The sequence below is a fragment of the Cebidichthys violaceus genome, unplaced genomic scaffold (genome assembly GCF_023349555.1).
Source record: "Cebidichthys violaceus isolate CVI_PGR_0920_01 unplaced genomic scaffold, fCebVio1.0.p SCAF_22, whole genome shotgun sequence".
Classification (NCBI taxonomy): domain Eukaryota; kingdom Metazoa; phylum Chordata; class Actinopteri; order Perciformes; family Stichaeidae; genus Cebidichthys; species Cebidichthys violaceus.
Window position 1 is genome coordinate 11,381,861 of NW_027176395.1, and position 25,404 is coordinate 11,407,264.

At 41.4% G+C, this 25,404-nt stretch overlaps 1 protein-coding gene across 1 annotated transcript in view; it reads right to left on the reverse strand.

Moving 5' to 3' along the window:
* myo10l1 (myosin X, like 1) overlaps window positions 1-25,404 on the reverse strand; it is a 46,076-nt gene that overhangs the window by 13,064 nt on the left and 7,608 nt on the right. The window contains exons 2-24 of the mRNA XM_068717928.1: window positions 20,342-20,440; window positions 9,289-9,447; window positions 7,938-8,125; window positions 7,114-7,248; window positions 6,572-6,696; window positions 6,407-6,420; window positions 6,201-6,285; window positions 5,836-5,942; window positions 5,057-5,186; window positions 4,855-4,973; window positions 4,616-4,762; window positions 4,413-4,513; window positions 3,777-3,843; window positions 3,423-3,515; window positions 3,262-3,330; window positions 3,097-3,179; window positions 2,669-2,771; window positions 2,207-2,287; window positions 1,981-2,105; window positions 1,699-1,855; window positions 1,473-1,579; window positions 1,065-1,368; window positions 99-941 (exon numbers count right to left, since the gene is read on the reverse strand). Coding sequence (XP_068574029.1) covers window positions 99-941; window positions 1,065-1,368; window positions 1,473-1,579; window positions 1,699-1,855; window positions 1,981-2,105; window positions 2,207-2,287; window positions 2,669-2,771; window positions 3,097-3,179; window positions 3,262-3,330; window positions 3,423-3,515; window positions 3,777-3,843; window positions 4,413-4,513; window positions 4,616-4,762; window positions 4,855-4,973; window positions 5,057-5,186; window positions 5,836-5,942; window positions 6,201-6,285; window positions 6,407-6,420; window positions 6,572-6,696; window positions 7,114-7,248; window positions 7,938-8,125; window positions 9,289-9,447; window positions 20,342-20,440 — 3,441 coding nt within the window. The remainder of the gene's footprint in view (window positions 1-98; window positions 942-1,064; window positions 1,369-1,472; window positions 1,580-1,698; window positions 1,856-1,980; window positions 2,106-2,206; window positions 2,288-2,668; window positions 2,772-3,096; window positions 3,180-3,261; window positions 3,331-3,422; window positions 3,516-3,776; window positions 3,844-4,412; window positions 4,514-4,615; window positions 4,763-4,854; window positions 4,974-5,056; window positions 5,187-5,835; window positions 5,943-6,200; window positions 6,286-6,406; window positions 6,421-6,571; window positions 6,697-7,113; window positions 7,249-7,937; window positions 8,126-9,288; window positions 9,448-20,341; window positions 20,441-25,404) is intronic.

Sequence of the window (25,404 nt, forward strand, 5' to 3'; positions counted from 1 at the left end):
TCTATATACTGAGTACATTTTTTAATTTTTCACTGCATAGCTGCTCATACATATCTGCGTGCACGCGTGTGAGGATGCGTGTGAGTGTGTGTCCTCACAGAGTCGGAGCTGCCTCTGTAGGACTCGATGCTGGCGTTGGTGCAGGTGGACTTCCTCGGGTGCTCTTCGTCTGTCACGGTGGTGCTCCCGCGGTTGCTCCCAGATACGGAGCTGTCGTCTCCGGCGGTGACGGACCCCTCCTCTTCCTCCTGGTCGTAATCTGACTCGGTGTCGGCAGGCATGCTGTAGATGGGCTCCTCCCCGTCCCCCAGGCTTTCCACCATGCTCACCTTCCTCTCCGGGTCTGCCTTGGCTCCATTTTTCTTCTCCCCCTGTCCTGGAGGAGGTGGTGGAGGAGGAGGAACAGGGGAGCCATCTCCAGGTGGAGGGAGAGGAGGGGGGGGAGGAATTCCAGCAACAGGCACACCGTCCGTGGGCAGAGGAGGTGGTGCAGGGGGCACTGTGCCCTCTGCAAAAGCAGGTGGAGGAGGCGGGAGGTGAGCAAATATGTCCTGATCGATAGGAGCGTCCGTCTCAGCAGGAGGAGGGAAGTCAGGGAGAGGGATGCACTCCTCCTCAGCATGAAAGCCCTCGTCCACCTCCTCCTCTTTAGACGCACCCCTCGTGGCACTTGCAGCTTTTGGAGCTTTAGCCTCCGCAGCAGGCTTGGCTGCGGCTGCTCCCAGCGAAGTGTCCACGCCTCCGAAGTTCAGGAGGTCGATGAGTTCCGTGGCCTTGCGAGACGCCTCCTTCTTCATCCGTTTGAGCTCAGCATCTCGGCGCAGTTGAAGCTCCTGTTTGGAGGACTCACACAGCTGGGACACCTCGTCCTCTCTCTTCTTCTGCAAGCGCTCGATCTCTCGCTCCAACTGCAGGATGTCCTCCATCTGCCGGGTCTCATCCTAGACGGGAGGAGAGAAGCGAAAAGGGCAGATTAAGCACCAACATTTGCTTCAATTAGTAATTCAACGTGAAAAGGATAAGATGCAAAATCAAGTGTTTTAGAGTTAAAGGAGAAAACGCACGGAAGAAGAAGAAGAAGCACTGTCCTCTGACGATTTAGCCTTCTCTGCTCCTTCAATCGCTTCCTCCTGCTCCCCTTCGCCCGTTGCCTTCTTCTCCTCCTCGTCTTTCTTCTTCTCTTCTACCTCCCTCTTCTGCTTCTCCTCTCTGAGTTTTCGAACTTGCGTACGTGCCACCTGACCTCGCCGATGTTTCTGCAGCACCAGCGTGGCCTTACGTTGCTTCACGAACCGTCGGCGTTGGATGTGCTTCCTGAAGTGCTTCTGAAGGGTGACAACACTGGTGCGTACGCGCCTGAAGTGCTTCCTGTGGACAGAAAAGGGTAAAACATATATAACAAGGTGAATAAGAACTGGCACGCAACATTGTACAGGAATGCCAACCATTTCAGTTCCTATTAGGAGTCTTACTTGGCAGAGAAAGTGAGTAGGTGGGCTCGAATTATCATGGCAGCTTTGCGTCGGACTTCATCTCTGTCTTTCTCCAAACGCTGCTCAAGAGACTCTTTCATAAACACCTGCAGAACAATGGTGAAAGATTAACCATGTATTGTTACAAGTGGTGGTGGTTCAAAACTTCTGTCATAATAGCTTTGTGATGTCTGAAAAGGTGTTGCCAAAAACCACTAAATCTTACCTTGGTCTTGCCTAACTGCCACTCTTTCTTGGTCTTGTCATATTTGAGGAGAAGGTCTGTGTTTCTCTTCTTATCATCTCCTGCTGCTGCTGCTGCTGCTGCTGCTGCTGCTGCTGCTGCTGCTGCTGCTGATTTCTCTGTCAGAATGATTTTATACCTGGCAGGCAGAAAAGAAAGAGGACATATTGTGAGAGACAAGAGAGATCTCAGCAAAACACTTTTATCAAACAAACACACAACTGAGATAAAAGATGAGATAAAGGTAGCTTTAGAGATGCTTACCGAGAGACAAAATCTTTGAAAGTTCTGCGGACGGGGAACCCGGCTCGACGGATCTTCACAGTCTCCAACATCCCAGAATACCTCAGCTGGTTCAGGACGACTTCTGGGTCAAACACACTAGGATTCTACAAGAAAAAACAATACAGATTGTTGAACTTTGAAATTCATCAGGTGAAGTATCAGCATTAATGTGAATTTTAGAACTGAGAAAAAGAGGCAGACTGACCTTTTGCATGTTGGGCTTAATGCAGCGAATGAAGAAAGGGTTGGATACACTCAGAGAGGCCATGAGAGCATGGAGGGAGTCCTGAGAAGACAGAGATGGGAACATATTAAAATGTGTGTGAACATATTTAAAAAGTGCATTTCTTTCCCATGGCAAAATGACCATAGTAACTCCTTCAATGATCATTACATTTATGAGAGTAACACGCTCTTATGTCTCAGTAGGGCTAAACTATTAGCTGAGTGACTGACAAATAATTATTTGTTATAAGAGAAATGCAAAAATTCACTGTTTCCAGTTTAAATGTACAGATTTGCTGATTTCTCTGTTTGATATCACTATAAAGTGAATTTCACAAGTTTTGGCACTTTTAAGTCAAAGTGCTTCATTTCATCTATCACTATTCTTTAGTTAATTTGTTATGAGTTCATCGGATCATCTCAAACTGCTTGCATCACTCACCCTGAACTGGGAGCTCACGGTGGGTTTGCGTCTGGCCGTTCCCATCTTTTCCTCATTGTTCCTGCTGCCAACCTTCTCAAACAAGTCGTAGATGAAGTCCAGTCTGAGAGGCAACCGAAACATGATGGATTACACACAGACATTATATCAGTGGAAATGCTAATGATAATCAAAAGATCGAATCAAATCAAAATATTATTGCTCGCAGGTGAAAACTTGACATGTTGACATTTTGAATTATAGGTTTTCATCCAACAATAAAAGTTTTTTACTCGTCATTGTAATAGAACAAATTTGCATCAAAGATTCATATCAGCTCAAAAAACTCAAAGGTTATTTTTCAATGACATGAACTTATTACTTAAAACAATCTCAGGACTTATAACAGTTCCAACAAACTATTAATTGAATGTATCTGAATGCCCTGCCTGCTGTCCTTGAGCATGTTTAGGATGTCGTCTCTGAAGGTGTCTCTGTTCTTCTCCAGGATCCCTTTCACATCATACAGGACCTGCCAAAGACAGACAAGTTCATCGTAGCGCTCACAGACTACAGTATGTCAATATGAAGTGAATCAGTTGTACATCACTCACCTCCCCGGCATAATGTTTAATTCCAAACTGATGATCAGCGAGTCTGGGCTTGACGTAGTAAGGGTTTGTCTGCAGAAAACAGGAAAACAGCACAACAAAATAAAATATATTGTGACGTTTAATATCAGCAACAATATTTTTTTTTTAAACTAAAGACCCACAGAGTGTCTGCTGTGCAACTTCTCCAGCAGAGTGAAGTCTGTTCCTTTGGGAAATCGACTTTCTTCATTCACAAGTGCCAACAGTCCCAGTTTCTAAGAGAGAGGGGGTAAAAAACATTGGGTTAATGCATCAGCACCACTTTCTAAGACATTAGTCCAATATGATTAGATCAGTTTCCAAAGTCTGAGGCGTCAAGCACAGCCTTTATTCTAACTGACTTCCACCAAACTCTGATTGAGAGAACGCTGTAAAGTTGGTGCTGCACAGATTTTGAAACATTTGATGCACTAACTGGCATTATTACGGCTCTCAACACTGTTCACGTTACGAGTTATGACGTATCAATTTCCTACCTTCTCTATAAGATCGAGACACTCTGCATTGTCCATCCAGTCTATTGCGTCCCACTGGACACCTTCCCTGTGGAGAGTTAACCCAAACAGTTAGTGTACACATAGAAAACTGGTGTATAGTATTTAATTGAATAAAGAACACATATAAAGGAAAAAAAGATTGCATGGTTATGAATGTACCAGCTAACTAATACTGTTGTTTCCGTTTAAACTCTTCTTGTAATGTCATCTGTAACTCTGTTTAGAAACAGATAAAGTTATCATTATTATTATCATTATTATTATCATTATTATTAGTATTTTTGTTATGATTGTTGTTACAACCACCATGAGATTGTCCTTAATTTACTATTCATAGGAGCAGACATAATGATCATTATATTGCATATTTGGACAATGGTTATAGTTTAATTATTAATTCTGTTCATGTGGTGACATAAATTTATATTTGTATTGTATCTAGATTAATGTTCGGACCTAATGTTTGTATTTGATCAAAGTTGTGTTTTTTTATTTTTCATATTGTTATATTGGAGTTAATAACTAATTAATTAACTGACAAACCAACTAACTAGTAATATGTAAGAATTTGTTCATGCAGGTTTGTAGATAGATATACTGTTTGTAGAAGTTCACCTGTTGTACTCTAGCTGCTCCAGGGAGAAGATATGCTTGTTGAAGTACTCCTGCAGTTTCTCGTTGGCATAGTTGATGTTAAACTGCTCAAACCGATTCACCTGGAAGCAAAGACACATATCTCATACAAAGATCTGCATGTGTGGATGAGAATGAGTGATACTTAGAAAACAGCTTCCTGCTTAATAATTCAAAGTTCTGACCTCAAAGTTCTCAAAGCCAAAGATGTCAAGGATGCCGATGGATTTAAAATTTTCCTTCCCTTTGATCTTCTGATTGATCTTGAGGATGATCCAGGAGAAACACTGGGAATATAATGCCATGGCAACAGAATCACGGGAATCCACGGCCTGTAGGGATGAGAGAGCATGAGTGTGTCGGGAAGAGCCAGAGATCAATCAAGAGGGGGAGAATAACTGTTTACATATATGTGTATGCTGACCTGCTCTATAGTGAGTGGCGAGCAGATCTCCTCTCCTCTGAGGATTATGGAGCGCTGAGTCAGGACTTCAGACAGCTGGAAGGCATCCAGGCCCAGCAGCTCACTGGCATTAGTGACCACTGAAAGATGGGTAAAGGCACGTGTCACTACTGCAACACATCTTTGTAAGTTTTCCTTTTCCTAACTCGAGCCGTGCACTGACCTTGCTTGGTGGTGATCTGGGCTCCTCCCGCAGTCATGAACTCAGCGTTTCCCAGCTGTAAGACTCCTGACAGCAGCTTAAACATGTCTCTGATCTCCTCCTCTGTGAACTCCAGCACCTTCAGCGCCTCCTACACGCAGAAAAAGAGATTACCGGTAGGTGCTACCAACAGAAGAGTTGCTTTTAACACTTTTTATCTCAGTGTCTGCGAAGATAAAAAATATATATAGTATGGTCTCTGATTCTGTATAAATGCACTGACTTAGAGAGGTTTGATGAATGGTGGTTTTAATTTCAGCTGCACAGACATTGCTACACTCAAGACATAAATCATTTTGACATCAAGATACAATGCACGGACTTCCTGTTACAAGATAAAACTCCAAAGAAGACACTTTAACGTCTAAGACGGGGTTCAGACTTCGGACATTCTAGGGACATCATGTCTATCATGTCAGTTGTATTTTATGTTATGCTATTTGCAAGCTGCAAACATCCCCTTAGTGTTTGGAATTAGGTATCTATATATCTTCAGATCACAATTACATTTGTTGTCCTTTAGCATGCCTTAGTGTATATAATTTAATTGGTTTCTGTTTCATGACCTGCTGACAGTTTAACCAAAGGAAAAATAACCTGGCATGTGTAAAAATGTTGTAATGTTGGAAGGTCATTATCTAACTGGTTAACTAACATGCTTAGACAGCTATTGTCAGTGTGGCTAGTGTAAACCTAGAAAGTCAGCTCGGATTACAAAGATAACTGTCTGTCCCACTGACCATAACACTGTTATACAGTTCTTTGTCATTCAGGCTCTTGTCCTTCAGACATCCTGATTGGCTGAGGTAGTGGAAAGATTCGGGAGGGTCCTCCAGGAAGTAGAGGCCTGATGGAGAAAATACAATAAAATGTCAGCAGGGTGATATTGGGAGAGATGCACACTGAGATACTTAACTGCACTTACACTATATATATGTAGTCTGTAAAAGTTGCTGTGAACTTACACAAACATGCTTTAACTGATTACAACAGGATCTGCTGCTAAAGATCTTTTTGTATCACCAGTCTGTTGTAAATGTATCGTGAATACTGTTTTAGATCGAAGACACTGTAGATATTTGAATATTTGTATTCTTTTCCTTACTTTTATGTTCTTTGTTAGCTCCTGCCAGCAGAGCATAGAAGATGTGGTAGTTTCGTTCTCCAGGGTTTTGTCGCACCACTCGGTTCTACAGCAAAATCAATGCAGCAAAGCCAAGATTAACATTTCATTATGATTCACAATGCAACACTGACAAATCACTCCCAATTAATTTAAACTTGATATGAGCCGGCTGCAGACGTGGTTACCTTTTCCAGTAAATCTGAAAGGTAAAGAGTCAAGGAAACAACAATAAAACTGAGTTCTTCACAAACATACTCCTTTAGCACATCTTCTTATTCAACAATAATATAACAGAAATGCTGCTATATTTGATACAAATATACATATTTCATAAATAAATATGAGGATACAGTCAATGACGCAGCCTCCCTGGATGTTGCCGCCCTCAGAGAAGTGAAGTTGGATGAATTTCCCAAAGCGACTGGAGTTGTTGTTGTAAACAGTCTTAGCATTACCAAATGCTTCCATGATTGGACTGCACAGACAGTAAAAACCTGCAGTTAGTGCATTTTGTTTAGTGTGCATTTAACTGTGCATGCAGTATAGAATATAGTTCACCCACCAAGTGCTGCAGAGGCCATTCATAACACGTTTCTTCAAAAGCAACATTATTCTACTCACTTTCACTTATCTATAGAAACCTGACTGAGGAAGCACGCTCTGCTTCATATTAACATAATCAAACATTAGTGCCCGATACAAAGACTTTTGTAAAACTTGTGACATGGTCTTTAAGACCGTAATATTTTCTTTTACAAAACTTGAAACTTGACCTGGACGTCTTTTGAATTACTTTAGACTTGATGGGGACTTGACCCAAAATACTTTGAAATAGCTCTGGCAGTAATAGTAAAGGAACAGGAAAGTGTTTCTTCATTTTGCACATCTGTACCTGCTCTGTACAATGGCCTGCTCCACTCGTGTACTTTTCTCCGATGGAGGAGTCCCGGCTGAGTTCTGGCTCATTACTGACAGGAACTGAAGCAACAGTTTGGTGCTCTCCGTTTTTCCTGCCCCTGATTCACCACTGGAGTACACACACACACACACACACACACACACACACACACACACACACACACACACACACACACAGTTACTGATTTTCACCACCAAGGTAGATACAATCTCTGTTGCATCCTCTAGCCTTTATTCATCTGATCTAAATTCCTAAAACTTGTTATTTAAGATTGTCTCAGCTCAGCTCAGCCTCTCTCCCCAAACATCCACTGAAATCAATGTCTGAAACTTGGAAATGCAAGTCTACTTCCTTTAGTCTTTACTTTCATTTTCATTGTCATTTTCTACCTGTCTCTGCTCCACGTACATGTGGGTGAAATAAATCCACCTACCAGCTCTCCGAAAGCTCACTAATCAACACATTATTATCTTGTTTGTTTAAAACATACAAAATCAGAAGTGTAAAATGTAGCTTTATGCTAAGCTATTTATGCTCAAGCAAATAAGGCAGCCATCCAAAGACAAAAAAAATGCATGTGGGTAAGTAGGACAGTAGGAATTGTTGGATTTTATAAAAACAGAACTGCCCTCTGGCCTAAGCATGTTTGGACAGGCTGCAGTCCCCTGTGACACAGGATTTAATAAATGAATGGACTGATGGCTTGGGAGATAGACTGACAGATGGACAAAGTATGAAATAGAGGTAAACCAGACTGTTTAATCATCAAAATACCCTCCTCCATGTTTGAAACTCACCTGATGAGGACACATTGACTGTCGTGGCGTTTCCAGATGCAGCGGTAGCATTCATTGGCCACGGCAAAAATATGCGGAGGGAGCTCGCCTATATGGTGCTTGGAGTACAAGTCAACCCTCTCTGGGTCGTACAGACCTGAGATCTGCTTGTAGGGGTTGACAGCTGCCAGGATGCTGCCGATATTAGTCTGAAAAGAGTAAAGAAGCAACAATTAATGTTCCGTCTCTGCATCATTTTTGTTTATTTGTTTCTTTTCTACAGTAATAGCACTAAGACATACGCAAACAACACGCTCTCAGAACACCCACAGTACAAATATGTGGAACTTTAAAGCAGCCTTGTGTTGATATTAATCTGGATTGGAGGATAAGAGAACACAGCAGGGTGGCGATCTGATAGTGGGAGTGACGAGTGACAAATCACCAGATTTTTATTAGAAAGCTGAGGTCAAATCAGTGATATGATAAGAGGAGGGAGGCCGGATTTCCATATTGAGTTGTTGCTGTAACAGTCACCTTGCTTTTCATCCCTCTGCACTAGAAACAAAAAAAACCTTGAAGTCAGCATGCCTTCCATCGTGTCATGTTACCCTGTCTGAGCATTTTGTGTACTACACTCATATAAAACTGTGCTGAAGGACACATATACACATAAATGCATGAGCACACAGTGACACAGAAAGCTGACCCACCCACACAGGGTAAATTCTTATGATCAGATTAAGGGAAATCCATGTATGGACAATATTTCATCATCTAGATTAGGACACACTAGGGGAGGATGTTATTGGTCTGTTGTCTGGTAATCTTTCCGGTTTTCAGGCCTTCCAGATGTCTGACTTTCAACTCACCATGAACGTGATCAAAATTTACTCAATTTATTTATCTCAATATCCATTTTGTGACCACAAAAATAAATGATTGTTTTCATGTCATCAATGGTAATGGGTGAGATAAACCCCCCAAGGGAAAGTGGGTAATGGAGTTTTATGGGCATGAGCTAATGCTTCTATTCATTACAGGCATAAACATCAGCAAATTATCACAGCATTTCATTTCTGTCGCCAATTCAACCAGGATTAAAATAAGAATTATAACTTTAAAGAAGTGTAGTTTAGTTTGTTTGTTCTTTTAACTGTCACTTAATAAGCTTCCTTCTGTTCCTATTTCACTCAGAGTAGATGTGTCTGATAAGATGATTTGAGTTTCCCTACTAAAAGCCTCATGCATGTAAAGATTACTGGAGTACACCAAGACATAAACTTCCTGTACACAGTACACACACTTGGCCACATACATACACCCTCTCACTCATACTTACAAACACATGCGTCTATCAGAATGCACTTACATAAATGTTATCCTTCTGGTAGCGCTGGTATAAATTATGCATGATGGCGGCCTCGTGCAGCTCAGCCAGTGCTGACATGTCTTCCACCCCATCGATGCTGGACTGGTGCATAGCGTACACCCGCTCCCTGGTGAGCTCTGCCTGCTGCAGGTACAACACCTGGAAGACAACAAGATTTACAGACACTTATCATCTCTAAATGTATTGAATTACACAAGTTCTATTCTTGTTAATGCAGGTACCCACTTTTACCTCAGCCTGACACATCTATTCCCACTTCAGTTAGATTTCCCACCATGGCTTTCGATAATTCTGAGAAAACACCTGAATTTGTCACAGTCATACAAATTTTACAAAACAAGTGAAGAAGATCTACATGGATCTGGCAACGGCAGGTAACCAATGTCCACAAGAGACCCCAATTTCCCAAAAAAATCAAGACACACTAGCATTTGACAGTGCAGCAGTCGTCATATATTTTTACACTGTTAAAATTGTCTCGGTAGATTAGTTAATTCTTGAGCTTGACTGATTGCAAAACCATTGAACCAGGTTGGTGACAGACACTCAGTTATGGCTGGTGTTTTGTGTGTCAAGACCACTTCCTGTCATTGCTAATTTTTTTTTGTAAAAATTTAAACAACTAAGATATAATGTATTCATTAGTGAGGTGCTGGTAGGCGACTCCTCTGTTTGCAAAAAGAAGTTTGATTGTAAAGAAGTCTATGAGTCTCACTTGATTTATTACGTCACTAAACATTGTGAACATGAGTTTATGGTCTCAATCGCTAGTTTCTAGTCTTCTTTAATACAGCATGATGTCCATTTTGTAAATTATGGTCCTGTTTAGATTAAAATAGGCAATAAAGGAGGGTATGCTTTAGGGTGTGGCTATCCTGTGATTGACAGGTCACTACCACTACCAGAGCTATATAAGACGTCCCTACATCACTCCTCCGTAGTCCAAATATGGTCACTGACATTCACTGGTTGCAAAAACTAAGTTGACAACAGCCAAAATCCAAGATGGTGAGGGCCAAAATGCCAAACTTGACGAGTACCTCCACTTCTTAAATACAGTCTATGGTATTAAAGTGAGTTTTCCCTTTAATCTCACACGCTGAAACTGAGTGACGTGCTGTGTTGTATTAAGATTGACTGCATGGCATTTAGTATTATGCTGCTGTTACTTGGCATTGTGTGTGGTCAAGGTCAATTGAAAAGAAAAGAAACGAGGTCAATAAAATACTTGAGTTGCAGCGGTCATGCTGGTTATGATGCCAATAATAACTGTGTCTTGATCAGAGTGAGGAGGAACAAAGATTAAAAAAGAAAAAGATGATTCCATTTTTAGCTAATTGTGATGCAACATGACGAAAATGCACATGATAAGAATACAGAGCTTCATGGCTCTTCTTCTAACCAGACCCCAATCTCAACTATGTCATCCATCGCCATGGCAACTGGAGAGCAGGGGACAAGACGGGTGGGGAACCCGTCTATGGGAGGGGAAGAAGAAGAAGTAGAAGAAGAAGAAGAAGAAGTAGAAGAGAGAGAGAGGGTAACAGATCTGATCTGGCAGGGCATGACAGGTGAATTGCAGCTCGGTGTGTATTCATGTCAGGCACACACACACACACACACACACACACACACACACACACACACACACACACACACACACACACACACACACATGCAGCGACTACGATCTTTCTCTCTTGCATTCCACACACACACGCACACACATACACAGATAATCAAAGTCATTCTATTTCAGCATAAAAGGTCGTTCATTCATTTCAGCAAAATCAACTTGTCTAAGAATAGAAACCACGGCCTTTACAGAACTGGGTTGTTAATGTCAGCTCAGTCTCACAGCCAGCCTCCACCCTGTGTGTGTTTGTATGTGTGTTTGTGTGAGTGTGTGTTTATGTGTGTTGCTGTAACAGATGTGTTGGGAGTGGGTTGAGGGTGGCAGAGGGGCATGCTGTAGGCGTTCAGACATCTTGTTCTTAAATAAATCTATTTCACTCCAGTAACTGTGTCTTCCACGGCACAGAGCTGTTGCGTGCAGACAGCTCTCTCAGGGCCGCAGCAGTTTGTACGTAAAATGTTGTTTGCGTCCAACAAATAACAAGGTGCGTTTTGCACTCCTAATCTTCTCTCTCTTTTAGAAGTAAATGTCTTGTTGGTAACTGTTGATAAGAGTCCAACCCATAAAGTCACTAACCTTTCCCCACTCACTCAGCTGTGATGAAATGACCCAATTACCCCTCGTCCTCCATTACAGAGACCATAACTCATGTAGCTGTCTATCTTCACTATGACCCCGTCCACTTGTGTCTTCACCTTTTTTAAAAGTGTGGTACTCAACAAAGGCACTGACATGTTGCTACCCAAGAACAATTACTTATATTCATGAGTGTTTCAGGCGGGGGGTCAATATCAGTGGCCAGTACTTGTAGCAAATGTGCTAAAACTAGTCTGCATTTTTTTCTTGATTTAGGTTTAATTTAAGCTATTATTTGTAATAATTCAATTTCATGCAATTCAAAATGTATTGTTAACTAACTTTGCTTAAAATTTGATGATTTGTCAATCGTGTTTCAGCTTGTTTCTGTTAACCCAGGTTTAATTAACTTATCTATTTTTGCTACTCTCAACCTTTTAGGCTGAGTTGATTTCACTTTTACATCTGTGTATGTGCGTAAACGTGTGTTTGGACTTTTTAATGTGTGTGATGCGCACGAGAGAAACGCTTGTCTGAGTGATGAGATGCATTTACATGCCTGTTAGTCATGGTTTCTGACAGCTGTACACACGTAGAGACGCTTTCATACTGACTGTACTACATCCAGACCAGGGTTAATTTCAGTATCTGTGAGAACAAAAAGACTCCCCCAAATTACATAAGTCTATTAGTTACATATAAGGCTTTTCTCATTATTTTCTCACCCTATTAAATCTCTCTTGCTCTCTGCATGCCTTCATGTCTCAGACATCTCTTCCTTGTCTCTCTCATCCTGCTTTCCCTTTGAATGTCACTCCTCTTTCATCCCTTCCCCCTCTTTGTCATGTCTTTCTCTGTTCTCTCAATTTCTTCCACCCTCACATCATCCCACCCTTCATTAATTTACCCCTCTTTCTTCTGCCTGCCCCACGCTGCATCTTACACATTTCAACCTCCCACGACTTTCTTTTTCTTCCTCCAGCTCTCCTCTTTAACTCTTCAATGCCAGTTCCTGAAACCTCCATCCTAATTTCTGATGGGCCCCTTCAGCTTGTTTTTGTTTTTGTTTCTGATCTGCCTATCTAATGTACATGGATGCGTGTGTGTAGACCACTGCCGGTAATTGTAAGGCTTATTGAGAGCCATGTAAATCAGAAAGTCAGGCATGCCTTTGCAATCCAGGGTAAATTATATGTGTTGAATGGAGGAAGGACACTAGGACATCTGAAATGCAGGCCTGGGTCTTGGTTGTCAAAATTCACCTCCACTTGTCTAATTTCTTTCCATTTAATGTAAAACTCATAATGATCGGTGCCAGAGGATAATCATCATCAAGGTTATTTTCTCTCAGTTAAGAAAGCTCCTTCCAGAGTCACAAAAGACATGAAACAAGGCTGAGTAGAACTCCTCATGACAAGTAGACTCAATTTGATGTGTACAGTCTGTTTAGTGCCTCTAAAGAAGGATCTACCTCCAATGGTGAGCTATTTGTAAAAAAAGAAAACCTGGACATTAAATCATAAGATTAAAGCAAATAAATGCATTGGCAGCAGTTCTGGGTTTTAGAATTGCTTCTAAGGCCAAAGCTGCTTTCAAATACAAAGGCCTTTAACGGCAGATAAAGCAGACGTGCTGCACGAAAATCATTTGGGACAACCCAGATGCAGATGATTCAGAGAGAGGAGGGATGCTGTGAAGTGAGAAAGTATGTCAGTGACTGAAATTAAACGCAGCTGAAGTGGAAGAAGAAAAAAAGTGTTTTTGCTAACGTCTCCATCTTCGTCTTCCAATGCCCTCTGGTGGGTTTTAACACACATTCGGTGCTTCTTGGTGCACATTAACACACATACACAGACAAACTATACTGGATGTGAAGACACACATGCACACAATAAGTTTGACTACCCAGAGAGTCTAAAATGGGATACCGCACAGTCAATAATTCATTATTGGAGAGAGGAACAGAGGAAATACATTGAATTAGTGAGAGAAAAACATTAAGAGAGAGACTAACAGACTGAAAGGGAAAGAGAGAGAGACAGAATGAGAGTAATGCAGAAGTAGAGCATGGTTAACCAACTCTGATTTGTCTTCAGTGAAAAATTGTCCCCGAAAACTGCATTTGTTGGGGACAATTTTCAACTGTGAATTAATACACATTTGGTACACTAGCGAGTTACAGCAGGAGACAGCATATATAGGATTAACTTAAAGTAAACAATGTTCATGGTCATCGTAAAGGTGGTCTTGGGATGTATGTTATTGGTCCATACTGAAATAAACAATTGGATGAACTGGCATGAAATTTTGGAAAAATTCATAGTCCCCAGAGAATGAATCCTACTGACTTTGATGATCCCTGGACTTTTCCTCTGGTGCCACCAAGAAATTAACATTTGTGGTTTAGAGTGAAATGAATCGACAAATATTGAATGGATTGCCATTAAATTTGATACAGACATTCATGTTCTCATCCCGATGAAGTGTAATAGATTTTGAGATCCCTTAACTTTTCATCTATCGCCATCTTCTGGTCAAATTTTCAAATAGGCTACTTTTGCGTGACTAAAGACATTATAATAATACGTAATTAGTAAATGTAAGCATGCTAACACTCTAGAATGGTGAATAGGGCAAACATTACACTGATAGAATTATTATTTTATCAAATTTTTCGCAATATCGTTATCAGGTAATCTTTGGCCACGATAATCTTTTTTTTAATCTGATATCTTGATAGCCTTAATTTCCCTCTCAACATTTTCTGTTGCTTCTCTTTTGCAGGAAAATTACTTTTGTTGACAATTGTTAACCTGCTTTGTTCGTGTGAATATACTTTCATACACAGTGCATAGAGAGGCCTTCCTGTAAATCCCTCTGATGTCTGAAACTGCTTTGCATGATTCAGGAGGAGAGCCAGGGGAGAAAAGCCTCTTCATCTGACTTCACATATTAGCAGCAGCCAAAGTGAGGAGAAGAAGGGACCAGAAAGATAAAGATAGAGCATGGAGAGAGAGAGAGAGAGAGAGAGAGAGAGAGAGAGAGAGAGAGAGAGAGAGAGAGAGCTGTGGGCACAGTGACCTATATACTCCGCAGACCAATATTCCCTGCAAGATACAGTATCACACAGTAGCCCACTGTAAGAAGCTGCAGCTCTCTTCACTGACCTTGGAACAGATCTGTTAGACCTCCACTGGTCATATTAGGATTGGGGAACACAGAGGAAGTATTTTGCATGATCCGACCCCTCAGATCAAAGAAGCAAAAGCAGCAGCTGCATACAGAAATGCTGGGGAAGTCGATTTATCTTTAAACTAAGGTGTTATAGTGAGCTCGTTTGGACTTGCTACAGAAGCCAGGTTATTGAGCTGAAACTGAATACTCCATTGGACCCTTTGCAATAGCAAATATTGGAAACTGTCAAACAAAGCACATTTCTTAAGTTAAATGTGCCAAATTTAACATTTCATTCAACCATTGAGAGCCGTGTGTAGGCAAACTCTCAGATGTCATTGGATTTTTTTTGGTAAAGGACAAGTGCTTTCAAAACACACTTGGCAGATGATTGGATATCAGGGCTGACTTCAACCGATCAGAACGCCAGTCGGGAGCCAAAGACAGTCGGAAGACGCAAAGATAGCATCTGTTTAATTTCTTCTTTGCTCTTCTTTCCATGAAGAAATACTTTCCAGTTCTGATATAACCTATGTAGCATCTACACTAACTCTTTAGGAGCTGCTGTTGTGTTGAACGAACAGTCGCCTCTCCATGTCGTCACACACACCTAAACAACACCCGTAGCTGCCAGTAGCTCCAGGATACTGATTGGTCTGAGCCACTGTGGTTTGGACACAAACGCATTACTTAAAGCCTGACAAGGTGGATTTTCATGAGATCTCTTGATCCTGCAATCCCGCGATTCTCGCGTGATTGCGTGATATCGTGAGACTCCAGCTGCAATGCATGGTAACATCATTCCCCTTGTTGTTTCTTTTACCACTGATCTGGTACATTGGATTGGGAAGAGGAGGTTAAAAACAAGCTTAAACTCTGTTAAAGCCTTCTTTGCCCCACAGCACCCATTCAGCACTGGGGTGTGTAACACCTTCCATATGTCATCATCCTTTAATATTTAGCAAACCCACACTCATACCACCCCAAGGGGGATCCCTGCTTCATTTTCCACAGATAAGGGACACTGCAGAGAGACAGGGATGGTGAGAGACAGACAGAAGGCAAGAGACGAGAGAGATTCAGTGTTTGTGTTTTCCAGAGTTAATGTCATTATCTGTTACTAACCGAGTGAGTAAATACGAGGTCCTCAGAGGGGTAGAAATATGAAACTGTGATGAGGAATGTGGGTCACGAGATCACACAGCAACATCAACTTGTGTATGTGCCAAATCAGACAAAACAAGTGATTTTTGCACTTTTAATTAGGTGCATTTGACAGTGTGTCAGTTTTTGTGTGTGTGTGTGTGTGTGTGTGTGTGTGTGTCCAAGTCCAAAGTAATTTTGTGCACGAGTAAGGCATCCCTGCAGCATGTTCTGCGCTGGCGTGAGCTTTCGCTGCAGCTTTCACGCTAGCTACTGAAATCCAGGTCACATAACACACACCGTCCATGAATCATAACGTAATGTGTGTGTACATTCATGTTCGTGTTTGTGTGTACTGTTTAAGTGTATAGATGCAGGTGTGTGTTACTCTTGGGTTGACCTCTGTCTATATCTACATATTTTCTCATGTCCAGTTCATTCCTGTAGGGATTTAAATATGTCCTATAGAGACATACATTGCAACATCACATTTAGAGCATATGTATGGACGAGCCTGAAGCTAACTCTGGCTGTATCCATTGCAACCAAACCAAGAAGATCTTTGTCAGGCACAGAATTTTCTAAACATACCTGGTTATAAATACAAGTTTGGAAATATGAAATTGAATCATTAGTTGGCGATTAAGTGTGTCTATAAAATGTCAGAAATTCATGTTTCGTCCAACCAACAGTCTACAACTCAAAAGATATTCAGTTAACTATTATATGAGACAAGGTAAAGCTCAGCAAATCTTCACAAATGAGAAAGTGTAACCAGTATATGTTTTAAAAGTAATCGATTAGGAAAAAACTGTTGCCAATTCATTTTCAGCTTTACTTTCATATATAAGCACATGCCATTTGCAGCTCTGTTCGATCATGATCTCTATATTTTTTTGTGTTATCATCAGTATGTTCATTCATTATATCTTAATACCATGCATGTGCTCTATATTTATCTGCATCCACTTCTTTGCTGACCCAGTTTTACTACAGGTTCATTCAAGTTTTCTCTTATCTAATGTAATCTAATCATATTCTCTACGCAGTAAGCTGCACAGACTTAAAAGGGAAAGGTAAAACCTTGGTCCATGGATGAGATGTTTGTGTATGATCCAAGGTTTTTACAGATCCAATGAGAGTGGTTTTAGCTCTTGTTTTATCGGCTGATTTTTATCAAGGTAGTGACTTAAAAAATTATGCAAATACAGGCAAATTAAACAAGCTTCCTGCACAGGAGTAAGATTGAAAGAATAGAGAGTGAAAGCAGTTCAGAGTAGAAATGCAGCTCTGTTACATTGAAAGAAGAAAGGTGAAGTGGTTAAAGCATCTGTTAAGGATACCTCCTGGAGGCCTCCTTTTAGAGCAAGGATCTATAAATCAGCCAATATATTGGCTTATATATTGGCATATATATATATATATATATATATATATATATATATATATATATATATATATACATATAAATATATAATGCTGAAAAAATTCTGTATATAAATGCCAAATGTTTTCAAGTTAGAAACAGTGTTACTTTTACGTTTGTCCACCAGAAAGCACTGACATGGTACTTTTTCAACTATAAAATGTTTGGCACAGTACAAATCTTGGTCACATTACATTAATAACCAGTTTTAATTAATATTGGCAGAGTCAGATTTATTTTAAAAGTCAAATATCAATATCAGTATTGGCCTCAAAAATCCAGCGTTGGGTTTGGGAGACGCTAAAAAGAGCTAGAAGATATTGCTGGGGAGGATGTCTGGGCTACTTGCTGCCCCAGGTAACAGAAAATGGATGACTCAATGTATGGATGGATCTTATACAGAAAGGTTCAAACATTTTGAACTAGAGGTGGAGAATTCAGACTTGGACTTGAGTGCACGATGCATTGAATTAGTCAATTTCCACTAGAAAAGAAGTATGGCTGTGATTTTGATCCCTGTGCTGTTGTAGCGTGCTAAGCACTCACTTGACTTGCAAGTCAAGTATATACAACTTTTTTTAACTTGGCATTTTGTAATGTAGAAAAGATGGTCACATCTTTTTCTATTCTAGAGTAGAGAGGCTAAAAGGAGGGTGATTGTGTACCTTGCATTCAATAAGATCACTATCAAAAGGTCCGTTAGCATGTAGTCAAAAATGACTGACATCAGAAGAAAGAAGAAAAAAACATGCAACATTACACACAGTCAATTTAAATGAATGGGTTTGCAGGATATTATCTGTTTTATGAAAACTCACTCATAGTAAAAAATGACTATGAATGATGTAAAGGGTTGCACATACACCCCTGGTGTTGTGAGTTGTACTGATTTGACATGAAGGCTTGCCGTTTTGCAGCCACAGCATTTGTAACCCAGAATTGTTAATGTGGTGAACTGGGTCAGGGCCTGTAGATTACAGAACCAGAGTGACATGGCAGCTGGGAGCAGAACATGAAAAAAGAAAGTAAAAATAAAACTCCAAAAAATAGCCAAATGCTGTTAAATTTTGCATGTTTTTTTTTTCTACCAGCCCCCATTGCAGCCTCTATTAAAATGCCTCAAGGGTTCAGGAAGCTCTTTGGATATTTGGAATTAAAACTGTATATATGATCATGGGAACCAGGGGCAGAACAACAGGGAGTGATGGGGAGCCTGGGTCTGTTTGCATGGGTCAGATCCTGTAACAGGCTAAAGTACCCATCCTGCTGATTCTCTATCAAATATTCACCACCTCCTGCAGAGCTAACAGTTAAACACCAACAGCTAGCAAAGAGGGAGGGCAGAGGGAGGCAGGGAGGACTGGATGGGGGTTGGGGAGGTTAAGGACATTCATAATCCAGAGCAAAGAGAATGCCTGCTCCTATAACCAATCCTATTTTGGGAAAGGCCTGTCTCATCCCGCTGTGTCCCCGATCAAGAAAGGCGCAGCAGCTACATCAAAAGACGATGCTTTTAGAGTAGCATTTGGCCATTTTGTGTCTTCGCTCCATTGTACATCTGTGAACGAGAGCCGAGATGTGGCTGCTCTTTGGGGGTAAAAAGGAAAGATTGAGACTCTTGAATTCGGGCCAAAGAACCAAGTCTATTATTAGCTCCATCTAAACGCTGCCAACTGGAGCGCATGTTATTGTGTGTGTGCCAAACACATCAGCCATCAAAAAAACATTAAATCCAACGTGTGCATGTTGCTCTGATACAGATTAGTTGAGCACACGCACGTACACACACACACTCATAATGAGATTTAAACATTCAATTACATTATTTTGGCCGGAGGTTTGGTGTTAAAGGGCCGGGGCTGGAGCAGATGACCTGGCTTTACCATTCAGACCAACTACAAGCTCTCCTGACATCCTGAAATGTGCATTTGTGCTCCCATAATGCTCTCCATCTATTCTAGCTCTCCTCCTGAGGCTGAATGTGTGTCAGAGATGAATTTTGCATATATATGAGGAGGAAGAAGAGGAGGAGGAGGAGGAGGAGGAGGAGGAGGAAGGAACTGGGGCAGGAAAGTGGAGCATCATGACCAGGAGTTTCTATCGATCCACACAGGAGAGAGAATAAACCTGCACAGCTGCTTCACCTCCACTATGACCTTTATCTGAAAACTAATGCACAGTCAAGATGACATATAACAAGCAACTACAGCAGCTTTCATTCAGAAGTAATCTAATGCTGACAGTGTTTAACATCATTAAATGTGTTTTCAGTCTGTAGAGTGTTTGCAATTTGCTTCTGTTTATACTGTTTACTAAAAAAACAGTCCCCTTCACATAAATAACTAAACATTTTTTCCAAATCATCACAGTTTTAGTGGGAAAAACCTGTGTAATCATGGCAACCTCTCTAAGGCCCCAACCATGAACAGCAACACCCGCGGTTTGAAAGCTGGAACCGCACCAGCATGGAGGGTTACATTACATTACAGTCATTTAGCAGACGCTTTTATCCAAAGCAACTTACAATTCAGTAACCATCTATATACCGTAGGCACAGCAATTTTTTGGGGTTAAGTGTCTTGCTCAAGGACACATTGACATGAGACTAGTGGAGCAGGAGCCGGAGATCAAACCTCAACCCCCTGATTGAAAGGCACCCCTGTTCTCCACTTAGCCACGGTCACCCCTCCGTGGCAAACTTATACAAATAGAGTCCTGTTTCAACTCTTGACTACAAAAGAGGGGTTATGAATGCAGAGTGCAACTTGTTCCTGTTTGTTGTTCCAGCACTGTCAGCTCCAGCGCCAAATGTTAGCTAAGCTGGCTAAACTACTTTTGAAACAGGTGCTGGTACAACCTCCTCTACCGTTGAGTGTGATGGCCTCTTCGGCTTCCAGCGCGGTCAGCAGCCATGCAGGAGAGGTGCTCGGTGGTTCGCTAGGATTGTAAAACTCAACTATGACTTTTTATTTCTTTGACTTTGTGGAAACGTGATATTTTGACATCACCGATTTTACCAGCTTTAAAATGTCTTGCAGGTAAAACATGAGACTCATATAAGAGATGAGGTTTCTTACCTCTCCATAGTCGGTTGTGACGACAAGCGTTCCATCTCCACAGGAGTTGACTGTGGCGGGAACCAGCTGCTCCTTCTCTCTGACCCAAACACGGGCCCCCTGGATCACAGACACACACAAAGACTGAATTAAAGCAAACAGTGCGAAAAAAGTGTATTTGGTTATGCAAAGTGCTGAACCCCCTGCTGACTAGAGTGGAGGTCTTAGCTGATGTGGTGGAGTCAAAGTTAGAATTATAGTGCATGTAGTTTGGGTGCAGAGCTACTACAGTCTGTTGTTTACAGTTGACTGTGAGTAGATTAGTAGTAGAAGTGATGCTCAGCAATAATCCGACATTCATACCTGCTTCACACCATGAAGCTAGGCTTGAACTTGTCTCTCTAGCTCTCTTTTTATTCTTTAAACAACTATTAGTGTCACACTTTGTTACCTTAGAGAAGAGGCTTTCTGAAAATGTGCACACGTCTCCTCCTAGCCATTTGGAACAACTATAAACCCTTTTGATTTCCAACATGGTCCTACAACACACGGTACAAACTAGTTCTGTTCAAGCATAACCTGACCCTTGACCCTGACATGTATGTATGAATGTATGATGAGTGTGCATGGGTGAACAGACAGATGTCACAGATGTGTTTAATGAGAAACAAAGACTGTAACATCTGGACTTTCCACTAAGGTGAAGCAACAATGCTTGGCATGTGTGTGTGTGTTGGGAGGGGGGGACTCAGGGTCAGAGGAAGTGTGCTCCTCCGAGACCTTTCCACACAGACAAAGCCCTCTTTCACAAAGTCACTGACCTCTGACCTCCGTTCCCTAAAAAGGGGCACAGCATAATAGAGGCATGGAAAGAGGAGGAGACAGAAAAGGAAACAAGAAGAGGAGGCAGTCAACAGAGCTACTGAAGTACTGTAAAGACAGGAAATGGACCACATGTCCTCCTATAAACTTGTACAATTTAGAGGATGTCAACAAATGTTGTAAATTACATCACAATTAACAAAATCAACCAATTATTCAGAGCTGAATGTGTCAAATCAAAGATAAAATAGTAAAGTTAAGCGTTAAATGTTCAATGTTTTGCCCCATTCTATCCAAATTTTCTTTTTAGAAAAATCACTCCTAAATACAATATCTAATGGGTTACAGATGCTCAGCAACTGACAATATTTTATGCTATTGAGCATTTAAATCACAGGATACTATTACAATTATTTTGTAGGGAAAGAGGGTATTAACATAAAAGTGTCAACAAAATAAACAAAGTTTCCATAATTGATTACTCAAGTCTTAAGCCTGAGAACATGCTTGAGTCCTGAAAAGACTCTGTGGGACACCAGATGTGTACACGTGAATGAGCGGAGCAGCAGAGGAGAGCTGGAAATGAATTATTTTAGCAACAGATGGTGCCTCACCCCAAAGGATTCCCTGGCAACTTTTAGCTCTTTGTGATCCTCTCCGTCTCTCTCTTTCTTAATCTTTCTGTCTTTTTTCTGCTCTCTTTATCAATCTGACACACACGCACTGATGATGATAGAAAACCAGTCCTTGCTCCAGGCTGTGGAGTTAATCAGACAGAAATCATTCCCACACATACATTAAACTATATATACAGACTGTTGAGTAGCTGAAGATAAGGCTTAGGGGGAAGAAAAGTCTGAATGCTTTTGGATACAAAGTTTTAAATAGGGGGCAACCTAATTTTTAGCGGCGAGTCTCTATGAATGGCAACATCCGTCTGCTTCACCCCTTTGAGTCCAGACTGAAATATCTCAACAACTATTGAATGGATTGCTTTGAAATTTTGTACAGACATTCATGGTTCCAAGATGATTAATCCTAATGACTTTAGTGATCAAGGCCTAAGGTTGACTTTGTATTTCACAGTGCAATGTCTTGTCAACTATTGGATGGATTTCCATGAAATGTAGCAGACCTTCGTGTTTCCCTCAGGAGGAATTGTTGTAACTTTGGCAACTTATCCTCCAGCGACATCATCAGATCAAAATTATCTGGTTTCTTCCAATACTTTGGTTTAACTGTACTTTGTCTTTAGTGCTACTGAGCTAAAGTCAGATGGTGAACATTTTTATACCAATTCATCTTGTTATAAGCTTCACCATAGATTGCCTCATGGAGGACAGTTTGAGTCTAAGATCTGAAGATATTCCCTGCATGTTACATTTCATGCTAATTTACTCCAATCTTTGCACGAACAAGCCTCATACATCTGATTTCACTCTGACAACTGAAAAATTCAAGAGCCTCTGTGCTGTTGGTTCCTCAGTAACTCCTCTATATATAGCCCCCCCTCATCCCTCCTCTCTCTCTGCAGTCAGTCAGCCTGTCTCTGTAACGGGTGGTGTATGGACCCAATTGCAGTACAAAGGACTCAGAAGACAGAGGTAAAAAGTTCAACGTTTTACTTAGACTCCAGCAGACAGGCAAACGGTTTAGAAACCAGCAAACAGGAATCAGGAGAGGAGAGGCAAAGTTCTTGGTCAGGGACAGAAGGCTAGGTCGAATAACCAGGAGGCAGATGAAGCAGGGAATCAGGGACAGGCGAGGTCGGTACCGGGAAGATAGGCAGGAGAACGCTGGAAAGACTCGCATGGCAAAGAACAATCTGGCAAAGGAGTGAGTGTGGAGCTGGTGACTATATGCTGGGCTGATTGCATGTGATGAGAGGCAGCTGTGTGCACAGGTGAGTGGAGTGAACTGACGAGGTGGGCGTGGCTGACAGGTTGAGTGGGGCAGAGGCAGGATCAATGGAAAATTACTGATGGCTGGATGACTGAACTGTGACAGTCTCGTCCCAAAGCCCAGCTCGTCTGCCTGTCAGATTCCAGCACACAGAGCCATTATAATGATGATGGTGCCGTGACTTGACCCCGACGACCACCTCGGCCTAAGGCTCATGCTCATAGTTCACAAGTACTTCACTACATCCTGTTTTAACTGATAAAATTACCCCCGACCCCACGAAAACCTCTAATACTGGACTAGTGGTACATATACACTTTCTCGCCTCTATTTTTCCTAATGTTCTCCGTAAATAAGAATATAATGCATGCTTTTGCTTTCTGCCTGGCTCACTATCTGTCTCCTCTTAAGTTAAATTGGTCTCTAGTCCTGATCAATGTACTTTGCCTGAGCTACGTGCTATCTCTGGGGAATATGCAGCGAAGGGGACACGGAGGGTTATAAATGACCTGCTAGCATTACAACCTACACCCAGCAACACCTTCGTACTCCTCCTCCCCTCCCCCCGTCTATTACTGGCCCAGACAGACAGGAATGGTCATGCATGACAACAAACTCCAGTGCTTTCTGTGCTCAGAACTGCATGTATGGTAAAAACACTCCCTCTCCGTTTCTCACTGTGAAATTCAAACCAAACTGCATTTAAACTAGGGCCCCCAGCTTTGTCCATCACCTTTTCGTCAAGCTCCATTAAACCTCAATGATCACTTTATCCTCAAACATGACCCCTGACCTCATATCTTACACCATGCTGTCTGACCAACAGGAGTTGAAAGAGTACCAAAACATCCCACCCAAAGAATGCTATTCAATGAATTTCTTTGTGCATGGTAGGAAAAATGATTTGGTGCTTCTGTAACAGTGGTTTATTCTGCACTTGATTGGATGAACGAACCACTAGGTCAACGTCGCAGCTATTCTGAAAACGTCAAATGCATGCATTTCAAGATACATTTGAAGCAAGAAACAGATCATGCCTCATATAGAAGGCAAAACCAATATATGGTTTGTAATTGATGAGTTACAACCAGGCTGCAAACTGTGAAGCCAATGCGGAAGTGATTTGAATCTGCATTTCTAATCACCATCAGGGGAAGACTCCTCTGGTTGCAAAAAGAAGTCTGATTGTATAGAAGTCTATGAGAAAATGACCCTACTTCTCACTTGATTTATTACCTCAGTAAACAGTGTGAACATTATTTTATGGTCTCAATCACTAGTTTCATGTCTTCTTCAATACAGCATGATGTTCATTTAGTAAATTGGGGTCCCATTTAAAGTAAAATAGGCATAAAGCAGGGTATGCTTTAGGATGCGGCCACCTTGTGGTTGAAAAGTCATTGTCACGCCGTTGTCTAATCTGGGAGTTTTCCGTGTTTTAGTCTTACAACTTTAACGCTCTCACACTCTCAGTTTATGAAATTGTAACCATTTTCATTGCCTAAATATGTCTTATTCATTAATTCATTTGGTTGTACATAACTCCACCCTCTTGTGTCACTTCTGGTTGCAAAAAACTAGATGGAGACGGCCAAAACCCAACACGGCGACAGCCAACGTGCCAGTCCAAAAACTAATGGGTATCGTCCCAGTGACTATACATCCACTTCTTATATACAGTCTATGTATAAAACATGCAAAATGCATTCATCAAGGCCTCTATGCAGAGGAAGGTTGGCAGGTTTGATTATATTATCATATATTGAATATACCAAGAAGAAAAATGGGAGAACTATTAAGAAAATCCTGACCATCTGCTAATCTTTCATTACTGAACATACAAAAGAGAGTATCCCTAGAGCATTCGGCCTAGACGCCTGATCAGCAGTATGTTTGTGTGTGTGTGTGTGTGTGTGTGTGTGTGTGTGTGTGTGTGTGTGTGTGTGTGTGTGTGTGTGTGTGTTTCTGATAAAGGCCTTGTTTCTGCTCAGGCGATCACATGGATGCTCGTGCCATTTGATTGAGGCATCGCTCTGGAGACAGCCTGTGATGAAGAACCCCCTCCCTCTGAGACACTCTCACGCCCCAACGATCCCCAAACACAGGATTAATGTCTGCAGCCATACACATGTTCTTAACTTCAAGCTGCAGGTTCAACAGCCCCTCAACTGAGCATCAATACACCTCGTTAAATAAAAGCACACATACAGCACATACCGCATACAAGGGTCACTCTGAGTCAAGACGTGATCTACTACAGTGATAAATACTATCTCAAATATCCGCATAAGTGTTTCAGTTGATATGGAAAAATTAAAAACGATAGAGGAATAGAAGAGCAGGGCACAGTCATTTAAGAC